This window comes from Mytilus galloprovincialis, chromosome 1, assembly GCF_965363235.1.
Source record: "Mytilus galloprovincialis chromosome 1, xbMytGall1.hap1.1, whole genome shotgun sequence".
Classification (NCBI taxonomy): domain Eukaryota; kingdom Metazoa; phylum Mollusca; class Bivalvia; order Mytilida; family Mytilidae; genus Mytilus; species Mytilus galloprovincialis.
Genome location: NC_134838.1, coordinates 9529036 through 9548965, shown reverse-complemented (window position 1 = coordinate 9548965; position 19930 = coordinate 9529036). Strand labels below are relative to the sequence as shown.

At 32.1% G+C, this 19930-nt stretch overlaps 1 protein-coding gene across 3 annotated transcripts in view; it reads right to left on the bottom strand.

Annotated features, from left to right (window-relative positions):
- Positions 1-4659: 4659 nt before the first annotated feature.
- The window catches only part of LOC143064907 (uncharacterized), a 35756-nt gene continuing 20485 nt past the window's right edge, over positions 4660-19930 (bottom strand). For all 3 annotated transcript variants that reach the window (XM_076238126.1, XM_076238116.1, XM_076238132.1), the window contains exons 19-28: positions 14605-19647; positions 12986-13630; positions 11988-12041; positions 10841-10930; positions 9313-9607; positions 8898-9018; positions 8372-8478; positions 6100-6334; positions 5720-5784; positions 4660-5285 (exon numbers count right to left, since the gene is read on the bottom strand). In XM_076238126.1, the coding sequence (XP_076094241.1) occupies positions 5176-5285; positions 5720-5784; positions 6100-6334; positions 8372-8478; positions 8898-9018; positions 9313-9607; positions 10841-10930; positions 11988-12041; positions 12986-13630; positions 14605-19647 (6765 nt within the window). In that variant the 3' untranslated portion in view covers positions 4660-5175. The remainder of the gene's footprint in view (positions 5286-5719; positions 5785-6099; positions 6335-8371; positions 8479-8897; positions 9019-9312; positions 9608-10840; positions 10931-11987; positions 12042-12985; positions 13631-14604; positions 19648-19930) is intronic.

Sequence of the window (19930 nt, the reverse complement as noted above, 5' to 3'; positions counted from 1 at the left end):
TTCATAATATACTGACTGGCTTTAAAAACACAACACTCATTTTGTACATTTTTTTCACCAAATAATGTTTGATCCTCATACAACTACTATTTCATGCTCATCATATGTCTTTCCCTTTCGAAAAAATAAACATCTGACTTACCTGTGGTTATTGAACATACCAGATTTTTTAGATCGCACGAAATTTCAGAAAGAGAAATTTCGAGCCAATAAAAGATTTTTTCCGTTTTTTTTTTCTTTGTGAAACAATCCTTGGACACACTTTAATCATTTAAAAAATGTTGCATCTCCATATTGCCAAAACTCAGGAATGAAAAGCTGAATCAACTCATTAGAATTCTGCAAACAGGAAAACGTGAACGTGCTGCAACACAAAAAAATGACTTCAGAAACTCGTCTTACTGTCCTTCCGACAATGATACCGGTAGACTGGATTTGTTGAAGACCATCAAAGACTAGATCAACATGTAGTGACAATGCAACGTCAATAGAATTTGATTAGACAACGTCATTTGTGTGACAGATCTACGGCCGCAACGTCAACTGCTAACCAAATTGATGAATGAAATTTTGCACATATTTATGCCATAAATGTTTCCCATTAACTGAACTGGCAAAGAATCGACTGCAGAAAAACATTTAGAGCCTTAAAGTTTAAACCGCATAATTGACAAAACACATTGTAATGGGTGGAACAAGGGCAAAATCAGGTGTAAATCAGACACCAAAACCTGCCGAACAGAATTGATTGACCTTTCTGACAATCATTTTGGCGTTTGTTATAGGCAGTCATTGCTTTTGACGGTGACACGTTCATTGGTAAGGGGAAAACCAGGGTTTCAGTGTATACCACAATATTTGAACATCGAAAATGACGTTATCAATTCAACTTTCGAACTGCATTTTTTTTTCAAACATTTAAGTAATGACAGAACTTTCTATTCATAAGTTTGTTTACAAAAAAATGCATAATTAAAAATGAAAATTGAAAAGAATAATCTAGTGTTGCGTTTCTAAAGCCGGTCAGTAGGACTGTAGGAACCAAATAAACAAAATAAAGTTATTCTAATACTTATAATGAATAAATAAAGAGCTGCTGAACCAATGCCTTAAAGATGGTATGCAGGGTTGTCAGATAAAAAAATCAAATACGGTTACATTGACAGCAACACTTAAGTAAACTGCATCTTTTATTGTCGACATGTTTCTCCAATTAGATCGGCTTCATCAGGACAAAGTATACAAAATTAGAACCCCTTAAGTACAATAAAGTGGCATCATGTATGTGACGTCATAATTGTCCATTGTTGGCGTTGCTATGGGATACTCTATATCATTATGTAATGTTGAACAGAAAATGAATCAAACATAGTACAATGCAAATGAAGTTACTAAATTTAGGGTTAATCTATAATTGTTCGAATTGTCTTTAACTTTAAAATGGTTGTACTAGTAAACTATTATAATGGTAAGTGTAAATATAAAATGTATTTTTAAATAGAAATATAAATTTGTGTAACATGAATTTAAGTACAATGTTGGTGTACAGTTTTATAAAGTTTCTTCCTAATTTGGACAACACTTTTAGGGCACACCCCTACCACTTTGACTGGGTTCCCTTTGGCCGGAGGTACTACTTCCAATCGTGTCGGGAATGCCGTAATGTGGTTTACTGTCGCAAAATTTCTTGGCAATGTTGGTTGAACTGGAAATGGTGGTGGGAAGGATTTATGTTCTTTGTATCTTACTTCTTTTAAGTTTAATTTCCTGCAGGTTCTAAATAGTCTATCTTGGCTTTTTTGTGTCATCTTCATTTACTTTTGAAAGATCCTTTTTAAGGTTTCACACTTAAATAATTTTACATTTAATTTTTTGATGGCACGGAATGATGGTACATATAAATCTTGATATATTGGCCGTCCTGTTGTAGGAATGTAATCCTGTTTGTTCTTTATTAATTATCCTTTTGTTTGGTGGTTTCTCAGCAGTTATTGATGGTATCAGCTGTTTGTTGGCTTCTTGGAATTTTTAGAGGTATTTGATTTTTTTATCTGACAACCCTGCATACCATCTGGTATCCACTTAAGGGAACTCTACCAGCACAAAACATAAGAGGCGTTGGTTCAGCCACTCTTTATTTATCTTTTAATATTCCGGCTGAACCCCTGCATCCTGGATCCGCCTATACCACACAGCGCCGACCCAATGGCCATCTCTACACCAAGCAAGAACGAAGAATTCCAAGAAGCCAACAAACAACTGATATGCGGTATTATAATGAATAAGTATTACACTTGGAAAAAATATGTAACACCATCCTTCAATTTTTTTGTTACATCAAAACTAAATAGTAGCAGTTGACATGACCCTTAGAAGTCCTTTGGTTTTCTTGTGTTGTCAGAAAAACAGGACTAGCAGTTGACCAGATTAACCCTTAAAAGTAAACAGTAGCAGTTGACAATGTGGACCCTAAAATGTCCTTTGGGTTTGGGTATTAGGTTGCTTTCTCATTCAGATCTGGAACATATATATTGACGGGACTTGACACTACCTATAATTGTTTTCATAGTCGGGTCATAGTTAATAAAGACTCGATACATAAACTGAGATGTGTGTTAAAAAAGTATGCACCATTTTCTATTATTATTTTCTGATAATATAAATAAAATGTCATTTAAAATTAAGAAATAATTCATGGAAGCCATAGATTATTGGAAATTTACACATGGCCTGGGCTGTGATATTCAAATTTTATCCTGAGCGTTAGCGAGGGATAAAATTAATGAATATCACGGCCCAGGCCATGTGTAAATTTCCAATAATCTATGGCTTCCATGAATTATTTCGATTCTAATAGGACAAATATGATCATTAAAAAACTGAAGCGAGGGTGGGTAAAGCTGTGTGTGTGGCTGTTTTTTTTTACTCCCTGTTAGATAAAGCTCAAACATTCTAATAGATCCGTATCTTGCATGAATTATTTCTTGAACAACCGCTGAAAAAAAATCTGTTTCATTCTCAAAACCAACAATTGTCATTTTGATTTACATGTTTTTCTTGTGAGCTACCGTCATATCCAAAGTTGACATTTCGTAACTAAGGAGCCGACATGTTGACTTGCTGAAATCAGTAAATATGCGAATAATGCAATAGAATAGAAAATCAAACAAAACCTACCTTGAAAATCAATTTTAATACAATAGTAAACGACATTTCAATAGTTCACGTAACAGAAAACTTTCAACTCTAGCGTTTTCATTTGTATGACGTCATGTTTTGAAATGACTTAAATGAGCCAAAAACATTAATAGACTTTCGCGGAATTTTATTTTGTTTTTATTTTGTTGGTTTCTCCGAGCTCTTGTGCATTACTTCTTTTCATTATGCATCCGAATAAGAATAAAAGTGATATTGTCTTTTTTTAATTGCAATTTTTAAAAGAATAAAATCGACAAAGGGTTTGCAAATAGGTTTCAATACATGTGGATTTACGTGGGAAGTATATTGTAACAGCCATTATTATGTACACGGAGTCTGCGCTAAGTAGATATATCGAGAATTTTATCACAGTGTTGTTTACAAAGCGAAAGAAGCACGTCATATTAGAATCATTTATATATAGTGACCCCAGTGTATTGAACTTGTAATCTGTTATTTCATATTTTTTATAATTGCATTCATTTCCTCACAGAATGCAAATGGGGTAAAAGTTTCTACCAATCATATGTAGTTGTTGATGATGTTAGGTAAATGGACAGCCGGTAGATTCTCCTCTTTTCATAGCGGCTTTCAAGATAATAAACAAAACTTGCAGTTTACCCCTATCTTCTTCAATTAGCCATGTCAACCATCTTGGTAGGCAGGAGAGGTCATTGGACACATTATTTAAGCAGGATAACCCAATAACAAATAATGGCCAAGTTTAATTAAAGGAGTAGGTCCGGTAAGACCCCTTTTTGGCCCCAAAATATAACAGTTTTACAAAATTGTTAAAATGTAAACTTTTAATTATTTATTGGACAGTTGAATGCTTCTGCTACATACATATGGGCTGTTTTTGACAATACAATGTACATATATCGGGTTGTAGCACCACTAAGTCATGCTAAATAAATGAAATCTTCAAAATTCTATCATTTTAGTTAAATTTTATACGGTTTCCTTGTAAAACGAAAGTGGCCGCATTCGTGTTCATCCTTAATATTGAAATGTAAGTTGTATTTTATGATAATACATAACATATATAAAGGTTGTGGATGAACACGGATGCGGCCACTTTCATTTTTGACAAAAACCATCTGAAAAGTGACGTTTTTTGGCATATTTGAGAGATTTTTCATATTTGAGCTTGAATCGGATCGTTTTTAATGACTAAATCAGTTAAAATCTTTCACTTATACTAATTAAATCAAGTGAAATAGACACTTAAGTCTTTAAAAAGTGGTCAAAATCTTTCGTCAGATGAAACTGAAATTTGAGGCCAAAATGAGTCCTTACCGGACCTACTCCTTTGGACCAGTAGTTTCGGAGGATATTTTTGTAAAAGTTAAAATTGATGGTTGCCAAATGATGAGAAAAATTCACTAAATCTTTCGGCCAGGTGAGCTCAAAGTAAAAACAAGGTCCCGCTTTTTGTAGCATTCAATGAAATAAACACTATACAATTATATTATACTTTATGACATACAAATAGAAAACCACATTTCATTATGACTATATGAATACATTGTTATCTACATTGGCTTATGTACAAAAAATAAAGTGATTCATTAACAAACGTATAGGTACATAAATATCAGTAAGAGTGCCTGTGATGGGAAAACATGAATAAATACATAAATGGTATATTACATCAGCTTAAAAAATAAATGACCAATGTTATACAATGCATAAATGAACAATGTTATTTAATGAATAAATGAACAATTTTATATGAATAAATAAACAATGTCATAAATGAAAAAGTTATGATCAAAACAAACATTGGAAAAGTATATCTGAATAATATAGACTTCTGTATATTCTTAATAATCCTGAAGTATTATTTACATTATATAATAAATTGTAAGTGAAAGTGTACATTCACTGCTGAAATTGTTCTGTTGAGACAGACATTCACTGCTGTAAGTGTTTTATTGCAGACGTACTATCATGTGTACTGTTGCAGACCGAGATTTACTGCTGATTACAACCTTCCTCGATTTCATTGGTTCTTTTCTTTGGTTTGGGTGGTTCTGGTTGCTTTAGTTTAGAAGTTTTGAAATTTTCCAGTAAAGAGTTCACATCTGAAATGAAATATTATAAAATCTGAGAAACCATATATTTGTGATTCTAGAAAAAAATATTTCACCACATACACACACTGATTAATGACCACATTCTGTGATTAATAAATTACTATACTTTGTTGCTGAATAATTTGGTGATTTTAAAAGCAAATATTAAAATTTTCAATTGCACTTCACCAATAGTTTTTATTATAAATATGACGAATGAAATAATTATGACAATATTTTAATTGAATTAATAAAATTATATGTGTCCTGTGCAAAGACAATAATTTAAGGTTTACAACAGCTTTTTTTTGCAGGTTTTCGTTATCCATATTTTCACAAAAATAACTTTGGCAGCGTTGTAGGACACAATGTAACCTCAACTATGTATAGGACTCAATTACAAGAACATAGAGGCTGTAATTGAGAAACATAATGACACTTACTTTCTAAAGGTGCTCGGGCACTATTATGATCATCAATCTGTTTACCTAGTCGTTTTTCCTCATCCCTGAAATTGGTAACATAATATAATATTGAATCAAGGGAATACAACATAAATACAACTCTGACTTTGGTTGTGTATTTTGAAGAACCTATGCTACTAAAGATAAATCCCAAATAGATTGAAAAGCAGGATAGGGATTTATTCCCTTGTTTAAGACATAAATTGAATTTTAACATGTTTCTTTCACATATAGTACTTCTTGAAACAAAATTGATTCCCAAAATTGCATACTAGCAACAATCATTTCAAGTTTTATAGATTTCCAATTTTGAAACTAAATTTCAAAGTGTAGGACAAAAACTATGATTTAATATTCACCTCAGTTGTGCAACTTTCTCCTCTAGATGCTCATTTTCCTTCTTCTCTTTTTGTAATCGTTGTAATTCGTGTTGAAGTTTTTCAGTCTTCTTTTCATATTTAGATTTTTCCTGCTTAAGTTTTCTATTCTCCTCCTGCAGGAGGATGTTGGTGAAATGATCTACAGCACCGCCAGCACTGCTAGCTTTTCCCAGGGGTAAAGAAGAATCTTTTTTACTCTGTTGGAAATTCACAACTGAAAGAAAAAATAAACTATTGCAAAAGCCTTACATTTAAAACTTCTTCATCCAGAAGAAAAAAACATAAAAAGACAATAAAACTATTTGCACAATTTCGCCTTCTGTAGAGTTGTTTGGTGAATAATTTACAAATCGACATGCATGCAGTTAATCATTGAGGCTAGTCATAACCTATTTAAATGTGTAGAGTATAAAGACAAAGTATGGTAGCTAAGAGTTAAAAAGCTTACCTTTTTTGTTGATTTGTTTTATTTATAGAAAGCATTTATTGTATCAATTTTCATTTTGTTAGGGAATATTATCTTGTTGTAAGGCCAATTATCTGAAACAATTAAAACAAGAGTGCACACACAGAAATGTCTCTCCTTCTTTACTAATCATTGATATTATGTTGATAGTCCTAAATATAAAGCTTTATTACAACTGTCACATAAACTTAACATTAACCAAGAAAACTAAACATTGACTAATGAACCATGAAAATGAGGTCAAGGTCAGATGAACCATGCCAGGCAGACATGTACACTTTACAATTCTTCCATACAACAAATATAGATGACCTTTTGCTTATAGTTTAAGAAAAACAGACCAAAACATAAAAACTTTACACTGAGCAATGAACCGTGAAAATGAGGTCAAGGTCAAATAAAACCTGCGTGACTGACTTATAGAGCATAAAATATTTCCATACACCAAATATAGTTGACCTATTGCATATGGTATTAAAAAAACAAAAAAAAACTTCTTTGACCACTTAACCATGAAAATGAGGTCAAGGTAAGATGACACCTGCCAGCTAGTGTAGACATGTACACCGTACAATCATTCTATACACCAAATATAGTAGACCTATTGCATAACGCATAAAAAAAACAGACCAACACACAAAAATTTAACTATAACTGCTGAACCATAAAAATGAGGTAAAGGTCAGATGACACCTGCCAGTTGGACATGTACACCTTACAGTCCTTCCATACACCGAATATACTAGACCTATTGCTTATAGTATCTGAGATATGGACTTGACCACCAAAACTTAACCTTGTTCACTGATCCATGAAATGAGGTCGAGGTCAAGTGAAAACTGTCTGACTGGCATGAGGACCTTGCAAGGTACGCATATACCAAATATAGTTATCCTATTACTTATAATAAGAGAGAGATTAACATTTCAAAAAATCTTAGTTTTTTCTTCAAGTAGTCACTGAACCATGAAAATGAGGTCAAGGACGTTGGACATGTGAATGACGGAAACTTCATAACATGAGGCATTTATATACAAAGTATGAAGCATCCAGGTCTTCCACCTTCTAAAATATAGATTTTAAGAAGTTAGGTAATACTATCCCTATGTCGAGCTTTCTGCGATAAAAGTCGCAGGCTCGACAAAAAATTGTAAGGATATCAGCAATTCATACATCCTGTTCCACCAGTGTGTATAATATAGATTCCTACACTGCAACAAGTGTATTACGATATTTCTCCACTGGAGACAGTTAAATTTTATTATTTAAAGCGCGAGGCTTGCCGAGCTCTTTAAATAACTAAAATTTAACTGTCGAGAGTGGAGAAATATCGTAATACACGAGTTATAGTGTCGGAATCTGTTTCTCTAATGATCTTTATCCTTCTTTTTCAAAGATTTGCAGAAACTTGTGTTCTTTATATGCGACGTCATCAGGCATGGTCGCCTTTTTTCATGACGTCACAATAGGAAAATTCAGAAGAAAACAAAACATTTAGACGTCATAATCAAATTTCGACTAATCATTTGCCGAGAACAGATTTTTCACTAGTGAGGAGAAATATTTTTCTCACACCGGTCTGGAAATGTGAAAATAGCACAAAAATTAGAGAAACTCTAGTTAACTCCATGTTTGCTCAGGGGACACTCAAAAAATCAGTTTAAGGAGGCGAAAATAATAAAAGTAACAATTTCTGTTCTTCAAGGAATATTGTAAACAAGGGATGGGAGAAGATTGAAGCTTAAATTGTTCTGAGTAAAGATTTTCTGGATTCACTATACTAACTTGTATCATCAGGCTGATTTATCTGGCCCTCCAAATTTCTGATCTGATTTTTCAGAGATCTTTTATGGTCTTCAAGCATTTCATATGATTCTTCATAAGCTTTTATCCTGTAAAAGAGGCAACCAAAAACATTCTTTCAGTATGGCTTTGCTATGATATTTTATTATAATTGTTGAAAATGGTTTCACATCACTGAAAAATCTGACTTATGAAATTCTGATCTCAGACAGTCTATATCTTGATTAATTTCACGAAAGACAAGTTCTATTGTTGAAAAAAATCAGAGACCATAAGGTAAAGCACAATACTCTAATATAAACCAAAATATCAAGTAGAACTTATAGTTCATGTCAAGTGACTTAAGCTTCAAGTAGATGACTTCAACTCCAATTCAGTCTGAGCAATTTAGATTTTGTATTTAGAAATTTTAAATAGCTTTTTGAACTATCTTTATAAAATTCACTCAGTACAAGATAATATGTATAAAACAGATGAGTGACCACTGCTGTAAATATTGTCATCTTACTTTTTATTACACTTTTCTTCTGTTTCTTTCAAACTAGATTCTAAAAGTATAATATTCAGCTTCTTATCGCCAATCTCTCTCTCTAAACTGGCAACCTTCTTCTTTGTATCTTGTAGTTCATCTTTAAAATATAAAAATCAAACATTTGTGGTAAATAGCAAGCCTTGTTTGACAAAATATATATAACGTATATGAAAAATATTCTTAACAGCTCATTGGAGATTTTTATACCTGATCCCAATGAGTTTGATGAGATATAAACTTATTTATTTATTAAATGTGTTTTATTATAGAATAAAACTTACTTTACTTTCTAATCAGATTTTAATGTTTAATTTGAAACAAATGAATATATCATTTCTAAAAATCTTAATTATACTTAAGAACTGACAAATTATTGTCAATCAATACTCACTGTAAACTTCTGTGAATTTTTTCTTGAGCATCCTGAACTCATCACCAGATTTCTCGTCCTTTTTAACAAATCCTTTGGCCACCATACTCTCGACATTCTGTTGTAATTGTTTTATTTCTTTGTCTTTCTGTTGGACCTTTTCGTGTAGGGCTGACACTTTGACCTCTTCCTTTTGGTACTGGTCATAATATTTATCTGCTTCTTCTTCTGCTTTCCTCTTGTCTTCCTCAGCAGACTTCATTTTCTCATATATATCACTTTGTCTATCCCTTTTCTCAAGTTGTTCTTCCAATCTCTGTAATATATATATATGTATACAATAGGGGTGCTCTTGCTATAAGATAAACTTGTTTTTACTTCAAGCAACATTCAGTTTAAAGACACGACATAAACCATCCATATCATCTAAAAATATTCAATTTCATTAGATCCTTGCCAAGAGCTTTGAATCAGGTGGGAACCAATATAAAAGGAGTAGGTCCAGTAAGACTCCTTTTTGGCCCCAAAATATAGCAGTTTTACAAAATTGTTAAAATGAAAACTTTTAGTCATTTAATGGACAGTAGAATGCTTCTGCTACATAAATATGGGCTGTTTTTGACAATACAATGCACATATATCGGGTACTAGCACCAATAAGTCATGCTAAATTACTGAAGTCTTCATAATTCTAGCATTTTAGTTAAATTTTAGACGGTTTCCGGGTAAAACGAAAGTGGCCGCATTGGTGTTCATCCTAAATATTGAAATGTAAGTTGTATTTGATGATAATACATAACATATATAAAGGTTGAGGATGAACACGGATGCGGCCACTTTCTTTTTTGACAAAAACCATCTGAAAAGTGACATTTTTCGGCATATTTGGTAGATTTGTCATATTTAAGCTTGAATCGGAACGTTTTTAATGACTAAATTGGTTAAAATCTTTCACATAAATTAATTGAATCAAATGAAATAGACACTTTAGTGTTTAAAAAGTGGTCAAAATCTTTTGTCAGATGAATCTGAAATTTGAGGCCAAAATGGGTCCTTACCGTACCTACTCCTTTGTAATGAGAGCAAAATCAAACTACCAGTATATAATATGTTTAAAACGTCTTTCATGCCATGCTCTAAGCTCGATTTAACGTGGGTAGGCATTATATTCATCAATATCTTTAACCTGAACATTAGCTAGTTGTAAAATGTTGACAAACATAAAGCCTACCCAAGTGAAAATGAGCACAGATCATGGCATAATAGAAGTATTTTTATTCTACTAGGAAATTTTAGAACATTTTTACTTCGAAGCAGACTAATAATACTGTACATGATTGCTTACTTTTAGAATGATTTTATCTAATTTCCTGGCGAGTGACACCAAAACAAATATCCATTTTAAATTCGGGTGATGTTTAAAATACATCGACGTTACAATTTGAATTGTGACATATATCACGTGCAGCCCATGTTTTATTAGAATCAAAATACAGCTTTGTCTCCAAAGCAAAAGAAGAACTTCATATGTGAATTAAAGTAAATATACCTGTATAGAGCTCTTTTGCAGATCTATCATCTTGGAATCCTTTATATTTCTTTCTTTCATCTTACTATTCTCTGTTACCAGTCTGACAATCTATAGAATGTAAAAGTACAACATTTAACTAAAGTCTCATTAAAATTTGAGTCTAAAATTCTATAGTATTAAAGTAATTACAGCAAGTCAATAAATATGCATGTGTAATTTAAGAATATTCAACTTGCCTTGATAGAAAGTTTTTATTCATGGAAACAATATGCATTTCTCAAAATATGACATTATCATTCTCCCCCTATGACTGCTTAGTTCTTCCCTTATCACAAAGCATATAAATTATACTGTGCAGTAAATGTGATTGCAGGGACAACTATACTTTTGATCCAGAATTTATCATTGTCATACATGTTGGTCCAACATGGATAATTTTGAGGTTCAGTTACCTTTAGTAAATGTATTTCTTTTAATGATTTACATCTTTCATGACAATATATAGTTATATTACATAACCTCATCAGAAGAAACTACTGTGATTTTTGATAATCTCATAGATTCTGTAATGGTAAAATTGAGAATGGAAATGGAGAATGTGTCAAAGAGACAACAACCCGACCAAATAAAAAACAACAGCAGAGGGTCACCAACAGGTCTTCAATTTAGCGAGAAATTCCCGCACCCAGGGGCGTCCCTCAGCTGGCCCCTAAACAATTATATACTAGTCCAGTGATAATGAACGCCATACTAATTTCCAAATTGTACACAAGAAACTAAAATTAAAATAATACAAGACTAACAAAGGCCAGAGGCTCCTGACTTGGGACAGGCGCAAAAATGCGGCGGGGTTAAACATGTATCATACTGGTGTATTCTTTTGTCATGTCAAAAATGTTCCATTGCATGAGAATTGATTACACAAAATGTTTCCTGTAATCTTTAGTGTAAATTTTAAAAAGATCACTATTCATTCCCTATTGATCTTTAGCTTATTTTATTTTATTTTATCTCCTTGTTGTATAATGATAACTGGCAGTTTAGAAACATATTAATAACTGACTATTACTTCTGAATACTGTTTTTTTTTTAAATTAGAATAATTGGTCAACCTATTATCACATGCACAAACCAGATTGTTTACTGATGTAATTTATGTACTGACCTTATCTGTTGTTTTATCTGGGTGTTCTAGTCTACTTCTACTCATATTCATACTCTGAAATAGTTAACATACAACATCAACATGAACAACATCAATTTATCAGGTCTTAAACCCTTGAAGTGTGCTTCAATTAAAATATTTTATTACATTGGTTGCAATGAATTACATTGATTTCCCAGTTAAATAAAAACCGATAATTTCACATGTGAAATAAACGTGGTTATTTCACTCTCTGACGTCATACAACAATAGGCGTTGTCAAGACGTCGATTACGTCGGATCAAATCAAATTGTCAATGTGTAGGAAAAATATGTAGTTCCTTACATTTTCTACATTAATTTCATAAAAAAAAGCCATTTGCCAATGTAATAAAAAGAATAACTAATCGCCGTATTTGAATATCAAAAATAAGACAACTTGTGACCGAACGCCGCTATGGATTAAACTCGTGCTGCGCACTCGTTTAATCCATGCGTCGTTCGGTCACGCGTTATCTTTTTTTTATATTCAAATACGGCAATTAGTTATACTATAAATATATAATGACTATGGGTTAAAGAATCAATTCCAGCTTTTTTACTGTGCATAGTAAAAGAATGCATATGAATGTTTTACTGTTGTAAAAGAAAGCATTTGATTTTTTTTACATTAAATGAAAAGCATTTCCTATGTCTCCTGCAGCAGAACCAAGTTTATTTGTCCATTCGGCATTAACTTATTTTTAATTTTTCTTTAAATTATTTCCTATAAATACAACAGATGTGAGAATGCTTTCAATGCAATTTTTCATATACAACTAACATTTACAAAAGGTGTAATTTAACTCCCTTGATAATAGTAGATCTGCACTGATATTCTATCTCATCCAAAGCATTGCAGTCATTTATCTGGTTTAGTATATTCAAGCATTGTGTTAAAATTACACTAACTTGTGAGTGCTTAAATAATTAATAAATGAAGGTCAATTTTGATATTTTCCTATAATAAAGATGCTTACCTCACTCAGATTTCCTAATTCCACTTCCTTTAATTTACTTTGAAGTTCTTCAAAATTCTTAAGAAGTTTGTTATAAGTGTCTTGCAATTCTTTGCAGTTTTTCTCTGACAACGATAATTTCTGTTCTATTGTCACTTTGTCATTACCTAACTTGGTATGCTGCTCTTCAATCTTATCTCGATCTTCTTTCGTTTTTGAAATGGTTGACATTAACTGATCAATTGTTTGTTGTTTTTTCTGTAGTTTTTCTTTAATTGATTGTTCTTGCTCATTTAATTTGACCATAACACTATCAGGAGTTATGCTCTCAGCTAGTTTAATTTGCAATGTTTCTACCTCAGATTTCATCATGTCTGATTTAATCTTTTCAGATTTTACAAGTTCGTGATAACCATGCTGTAAGTTTGATATTTCTGATAAAAGTTTCTCATTGTCATTTTTCAGTACGTGTTCTGTTGCTTTTATAATTTGTAGATCGTCTTTTAAATCTTCTATTTTCTTTTTTCCTTTTTCATTCAATGCAGACACTTTTGTCAATTCCTCTCGCAGTTCTTTCAAGTTCACTTCAAGTCTTTCTTTTTCCTGTTTTAATTGTTGTGATTCTGATGATAAGTTATCAATCAGACTTGATTGTTCTTTGGATAACTAAAAGTTAAAAAAAAATTGAAAATAGAAATTGATAATTATTCAAATTCATGGAATGCATAAACATTACTTTTTCACAAATTTTTAATACAGTATGTAATGGAGTTTAGTACAGTTAGTGGTACTACTTGTAAAAGTAATTTTTATTTACTTGAAGAAGTAATATTAATTTACTTATATAAGTAAATTTGTAGGATATTTATACAAGTTAATTTTATTTACTTACCGGTATATAGGTAATTTCTTTTTAGCTTAGTTATGTCCCTTAGACATTCAGATTTTTTTTACTTATATAAGTTCTTTTCTTGAATTCTTAGGATATCTTTTTTCTAATAGAATATTAAATTGTCTGCCCTTTGCAGATGTCTTTACTTATCATTTATGTGTAATTTCATGGACAATGAAAATCCAATGTTATCTTCAGAACACTGCTGATTTACAAGCCCTACAGGAGTAAATTTTGAAGGCCTTGCCCAAATACTGAAGATCTTTGCGCAATCACTGTCTTTGTTGAATTAATGAGATGAAACATTGAACTCTAATAAAAAATTATGAGCTAACCCGGGAAAAATCATTTAAGGCTTGTTTTTACATCTAAAAACTTGAGAATTTTTGTGGGATTGAAAAAAAAATTCACTCTGTACAAGTGAATTTTTGTGAAAATTTAGGAGAGATTATTCAAACATTATAATTAACTTATATAAGTATATTTTTTTTACTTCTTCAAGCAAATAAAAATGTCTTGTACAAGTAGTACCACTGACTGTAGTATGACAACAATTATCACTAAACTAGTAAACATTTTAGTTTAGGGGTCAGCTGAACCCCGTCTCTGGGTGTGGGATTTCCTTGCTGTATTGAAGACCCATTGGTGGCCTTCAGCTGTTTTTCCGCTCTTTGGTTGGGATGGTGATTTCTTAATATTCTAACATGCTAAATGTATATAAACTAAATTGTGTAGATGACATTCTTACCTTTTCTTTCTCCTCTAGATTCCTAAGCTTTTCACAGAGCGTCTCATTTTCTTCTCTGTACACTTCCACTTGGCATTCTAGGTCATCTAATTTATTTTTTTCTACCATGTTTTCTAATTTTTCATACACTTTATCATTCTCTTCCTGTAGAACTTCCACTGTACATTCTAATTCCTCATTTTTAGAATGTTTTGTTTCCAGTTGTTTGGTTACTGTGTCAATCTCCTCTTGTAAAACGTCTGTTCTACATTTTGACTCCTCCAGCTGTTTACTTAATAAAGCACTTTCAGACTGAGCTTCTGTTTTTAAAGTTTCTATTTCATGAAGTAAAGTGTCAATTCTGTGTTGCAAATTTTGTGTTGACAAAGAGTTTGACTCTTCTGTCTCAGTAGATTCCTGCAGTTTTTTGGACAAACTTTTATTTTCTTCTTCAAGAGTCTCAATTTTGTTCATAAGCTCCTGTAACTTTAATGTACCCATTTCTATTTTTTCAGTTAAAGTCTGCTTTTGTTCTTTAAGAACCTCAACTTCTTTTTCTAGGTTTTTTAGGTCTTCAACTTTAACATTGATATTTGCAGACTTTTCTTTTAAATTATCATTCTCCTCTGAAAGAAACGTTATCTTGCCTTCCAGTTCTTGGCAGTTTACATTATGAAGTTCTAATTTTTCTAACAAGGACATTTTTTCATCTTCCAGAATTTGAATCTTGTTTTCTAAGTCTTCACCTAATTGATTATTTGCTAACTGTGCTACCAGAGATTGGTTTTCCTCTTGCAGGTATTTTATTTTGTCATTGAGTACTTGATGATCTGAAGAAACACTACCTTCTAACTGTTCAATCTTACTAATCAAACTTTTATTTTCTTCTTCATAAACTTCTACCTTGCACTCTAGTTCTAAAAACATTATTTCTTTTGCATCTAATCTTTCAAGCATACTTTTATTTTCCTCTTCAAGTACTTCAATTTTACCTTCTTGTTCTTGATTTTTTGAGACGTCATTTTCTTGTAACTTTTCACACAAAGCCTTGTTTTCCTCTTCAATCTGTTTAATTTTACTTTCTTGTTCTTGATTTTTTGAACTGTCATTCACCTCCAACTTCTCACACAAAGCCTTGTTTTCCTCTTTAAGAACTATAATTTCACTTTGAAGTTCTTGAATTTGTGATGCTATGGGATGAGATTCAACCAAACTTTCAGACAGGCATTTATTCTCTTTGGTTAAAGATTCTATTTTTAACCATAATTCCTCATTGTCAGAGGGCTTACTTTCATTCAACCGGTTCTTCAAACCGCTATTCTCATCCTCAAGAGCCTCAATTTTGCATTGTAATTCTTCTGCTTCGAAAGAATTTGTTCCATCCAATTTATTGGTAAAAGAGTTATTTTCCTTTTCCAAAACTGTGATTCTGCTTTCAAGTTCATGACATTTGGCAACCTCTGATTCTAATTTTTCCAATGTGCATTGATTTTCATTTACTAAAAGTTTAACATTAGTTTCTAAATTTTCAATTTCAGATGTGTCGTTTGAATGCAACTTCTCTAACAAAACATTATTTTCATCTTCAAGAATCTTAACTCTACTTTCTAGTTCTTCCATGTGAGACTTGTTAACAGATTCTGCTTTTTGACATTTCAACTCTTCTAATTTTTCAGACAAAGACATTTTCTCAGCCTCAAGTTCCTGTATTTGTTTAACTAAATCTTTCATTCTTATTTCATCCTCTTCAAGTTTTTCTAATTGTTCTTTATATTTTAGTCTTATGTCATCATGATCGTAGAAAACGTCAGATGAACATGAATTTTCTACATTATCCCCGATTGACTTCTCTAAACTACAGTCCATGCTAATATCCATTTTTTCCTCTTGACAATAATTTGTTTCTTTTACCTCCGTTTCTAACTCCTGTAGTTCTCCATTTTGTTCATCATTTACTTTTGCAGCCTTTTCAGACAGTTGCAACTTAAGTGTTCCAATCTCTGTTTGAAGTTCCTTTACTTGACTGTCAGAATTTTCTTTAGAATCAGGCAAGATATCTTTCAGTTGCTGCAGCTCTTTTTCAAGTTCTGGAAGTCTGGAAATATCTGTTCCACCGATGATATCCTGTTCTGAACTAACACATGACAGTTCATCAGCTAGGCTTCCCTTGTTTCCACCTCCTATCATAATAGCGTCTATTTTCTCTTGTTCCAATATTTCAAGTTTAGTTTCCAGTTCTTTGTACTGTTCTTCCAATGTACCGTGAGCATTTGTCAGCTGATCAATCTTGCCGAATAACTCAGAATTCTCCATTTGCAACTCCTCCATTCGTGCTTCAAGATCTTGACAATGTTCCTTGTAAACATCCGTCAATTCTACTTCAACACTTCTGCGATTGCATTCAGAAATAGAACCTGCTCGAATCTTTTCTCCAAATGTAACTAATTCTGTTTGCAGATGTTTTATTTTTTCTTGGTCTAGTCTACTTAACTCATGTGCTTTCATTAATTCTTTTCTTATTTCCATCTTCTCAGAAGCTAAAAGTTCAACATGATTTCTTTCATGTTCTGGTAACTGTGCTGTATATTTTGAAACTCTTTCTTTCAGTTCTTCATTTTCTATTTCAATTTCTCTAAACCTGATCTCCAGATGGGTAAATTCATCATCTGTATTTTTACTGTCTGTCTCCGAAGAATGATCGCTCGATAGCTTTTCTGTCAACATTGCAATCTTTTCTATTTGAGAAGCAGACAGATTTTTCAACTCCTCATTCTCAATTTGCAAAGCCATTATATGCTCTTTCATACCAGAAATGTCAATATTAATATCTGTTTCACCCATTGATGTCATCTTTTCTTTCAACTCATTATTTTCTCTCTCAAGTTCTTCAAGTTTGTTTTCTACATCCTCATGACCATCTATAAATACATCATTGACCTCATTTTGGGTTCTGTTTTGTTCTTTCATTTCCATTGCACAGCTGACAGTTCTCAGTTTTTCTTTTAATTCAGTATTTTGATTTTCAATTTCCATTAATTGTTTTTCCAAACTATCACAATATCCCTTCAAATCGGTGCTGTGGTCATCTGCCATGACTGAAACACTTGTTCTGGATACATCATGTTTGTCATTCACTTCTGATGAACTTTGAACTCTTTGTTTCAACTCAGTATTTTCATTTTCTATTTCAGCCAATCTATTTTTCAACTCTTCATAAGTTTCCTTTGATGAATAATTTGTTTCATTTTCTTCCACTTGACTTGCATTTTGAGAATTTTCAAGTTTTAAAGATTCAAGTTCTTCCTTCAAAACTGTATTTTCAGTTTCATACTTTGTCAACTTATTTTCCAAATCGTCACAGTGTGCTTTAAGGTCATCACTTAGGTCAACAGCTGTGCTTTGTTTTGATGTATTACTGCCTTGGGTAATACTTAGATCATTCAGTTTTTCCTTCAAGTCTGTGTTTTCTGTTTCCATCTCTTTTAACCTATTTTCTAAATCATCGCAATGTTCTTTAAGAACATCACTAAGTTCATCAGCTGTGCTTCGTCTGGGTTCACCACTTAATTGTTTCATACTAATAAGGTTAAGTTTTTCCTTTAAAACTGTATTTTCAGTTTCAATCTCCTTAAGTCTATTTTCTAAATCAGAATACTGTTCTTTATAAACATCCCCAAGTACATCAGCTGTGATTTGTCTTGACGTATCACAGACCTGTGCCATGCTGAGAACAGTAACTCTATCTTTCAGTTCTGAATTTTCAGTTTCAATCTCTTTTAACCTATTTTCCAAATCAGTGCAATGTTCTTTAAGAACATCACTCAGTTCATCAGCTGTGCTTCTTCTTGGTTCATCACTGAACTGACCACTTGAAAGGTTTACCTTTTCTCTCAGTTCTGTATTTTCAGCTTCAATCTCTTTTAACCTATTTTCCAAATCAGTGCAATGTTCTTTTAGAACAAAACTCAGCTCATCTGCTGTGCTTCGTCTGGTTTCATCACTGGACTGTTTAAGTCTTGAAAGGTTATCTTTTTCTATCAGTTCAGCATTTTCAGTTTCAAGCTCCTTTAACCTATTTTCTAAATCAGTACAATGTTCTTTAAGAACATCAGTCAGTTCATCGGCCGTACTTCGTCTTGGTTCGTCGTTCAACTGTTTTATACTTAGAATGTTCAGCTTTTCCTTCAATTCTGAATTATCAGTTTCCATCTCCTTTAACCTATTTTCTAAATCAGTACAATGTTCTTTGAGAACATCACTAAGTTCATCAGCTGTGCTTCTTCTTGGTTCATCACTTAGCTGTTTAATACTTATAACTTTCATTTTTTCCTTCAAATCTAAATTTTCAGTTTCCATCTCCTTTAACCTATTTTCCAAATCAGTACAATGTTCTTTGAGAACATCGCTAAGTTCATCAGCTGTGCTTCGTCTGGGTTCACCACTTAATTGTTTAATACTTAAAACGTTCAGTTTTGTTCTCAGTTCAGCATTTTCAGTTTTGAGTTCTTTTAACCTATTTTCTAAATCAGAACAATGTTCTTTGAGAACATCACTCAGTTCATCAGCTGTGCTTCGTCTGGGTTCATCAGTGGACTGTTTCATACTTGAAAGGTTAACTTTTTCTCTCAGTTCTGTATTTTCAGTTTCCATCTCTTTCAGCCTATTTTCTAAATCAGAACAATGTTCTTTGAGGACATCACTAAGCTCACCAGCTGTGCTTTGTCTGGGTTCATCCGTACAACTTTGTTCTTTTAACTTTGTGTATAAATGAAGGATTTCTTTCTCTAACTTTGCTATTTTTTGTTCTTGATCATTTCTCAGAAGTTCAGATTTTGTTAGATGTGTTGATATTTCAACAAAATTGCTACTTTCTGATGAGTTTACATTATTGTGATCAATTTTCAAATTATCTATTTCTTTCTGTAAACAGTCTTTGTCAGATTTTGTTGAATTTAGTTGTTGTTCGTTTTCTTGAACATTGTGTTTCAGGGATTTAGTTTCTTCTTCTAGGCTTGATATCTTATCCTCTTGACTTTTTAAGCTTTCATCACTGGCTTCAATTTTCTGAAAAAAAACCAAAGAAAATAAATAAAATAAGTGTTATGGAAGGACATTTTTACTTAAATTAGAAGTTATTAATGTATATTTATGTATATCAAATTCTCAAAGCATATGTACATAAAATATCATTTCTATTTACCATCTTTAATGTATTTAGTTTTTATTGTAATGAAAGCATTCAAAAATCTGACCGTCTACATGAGTAATTTGTCATAAAGTACCTTGCATCATTTCATTTAAATGTAGCAATGTGTGAAATCCAGTATACTAAATTTTGTGAGACGAT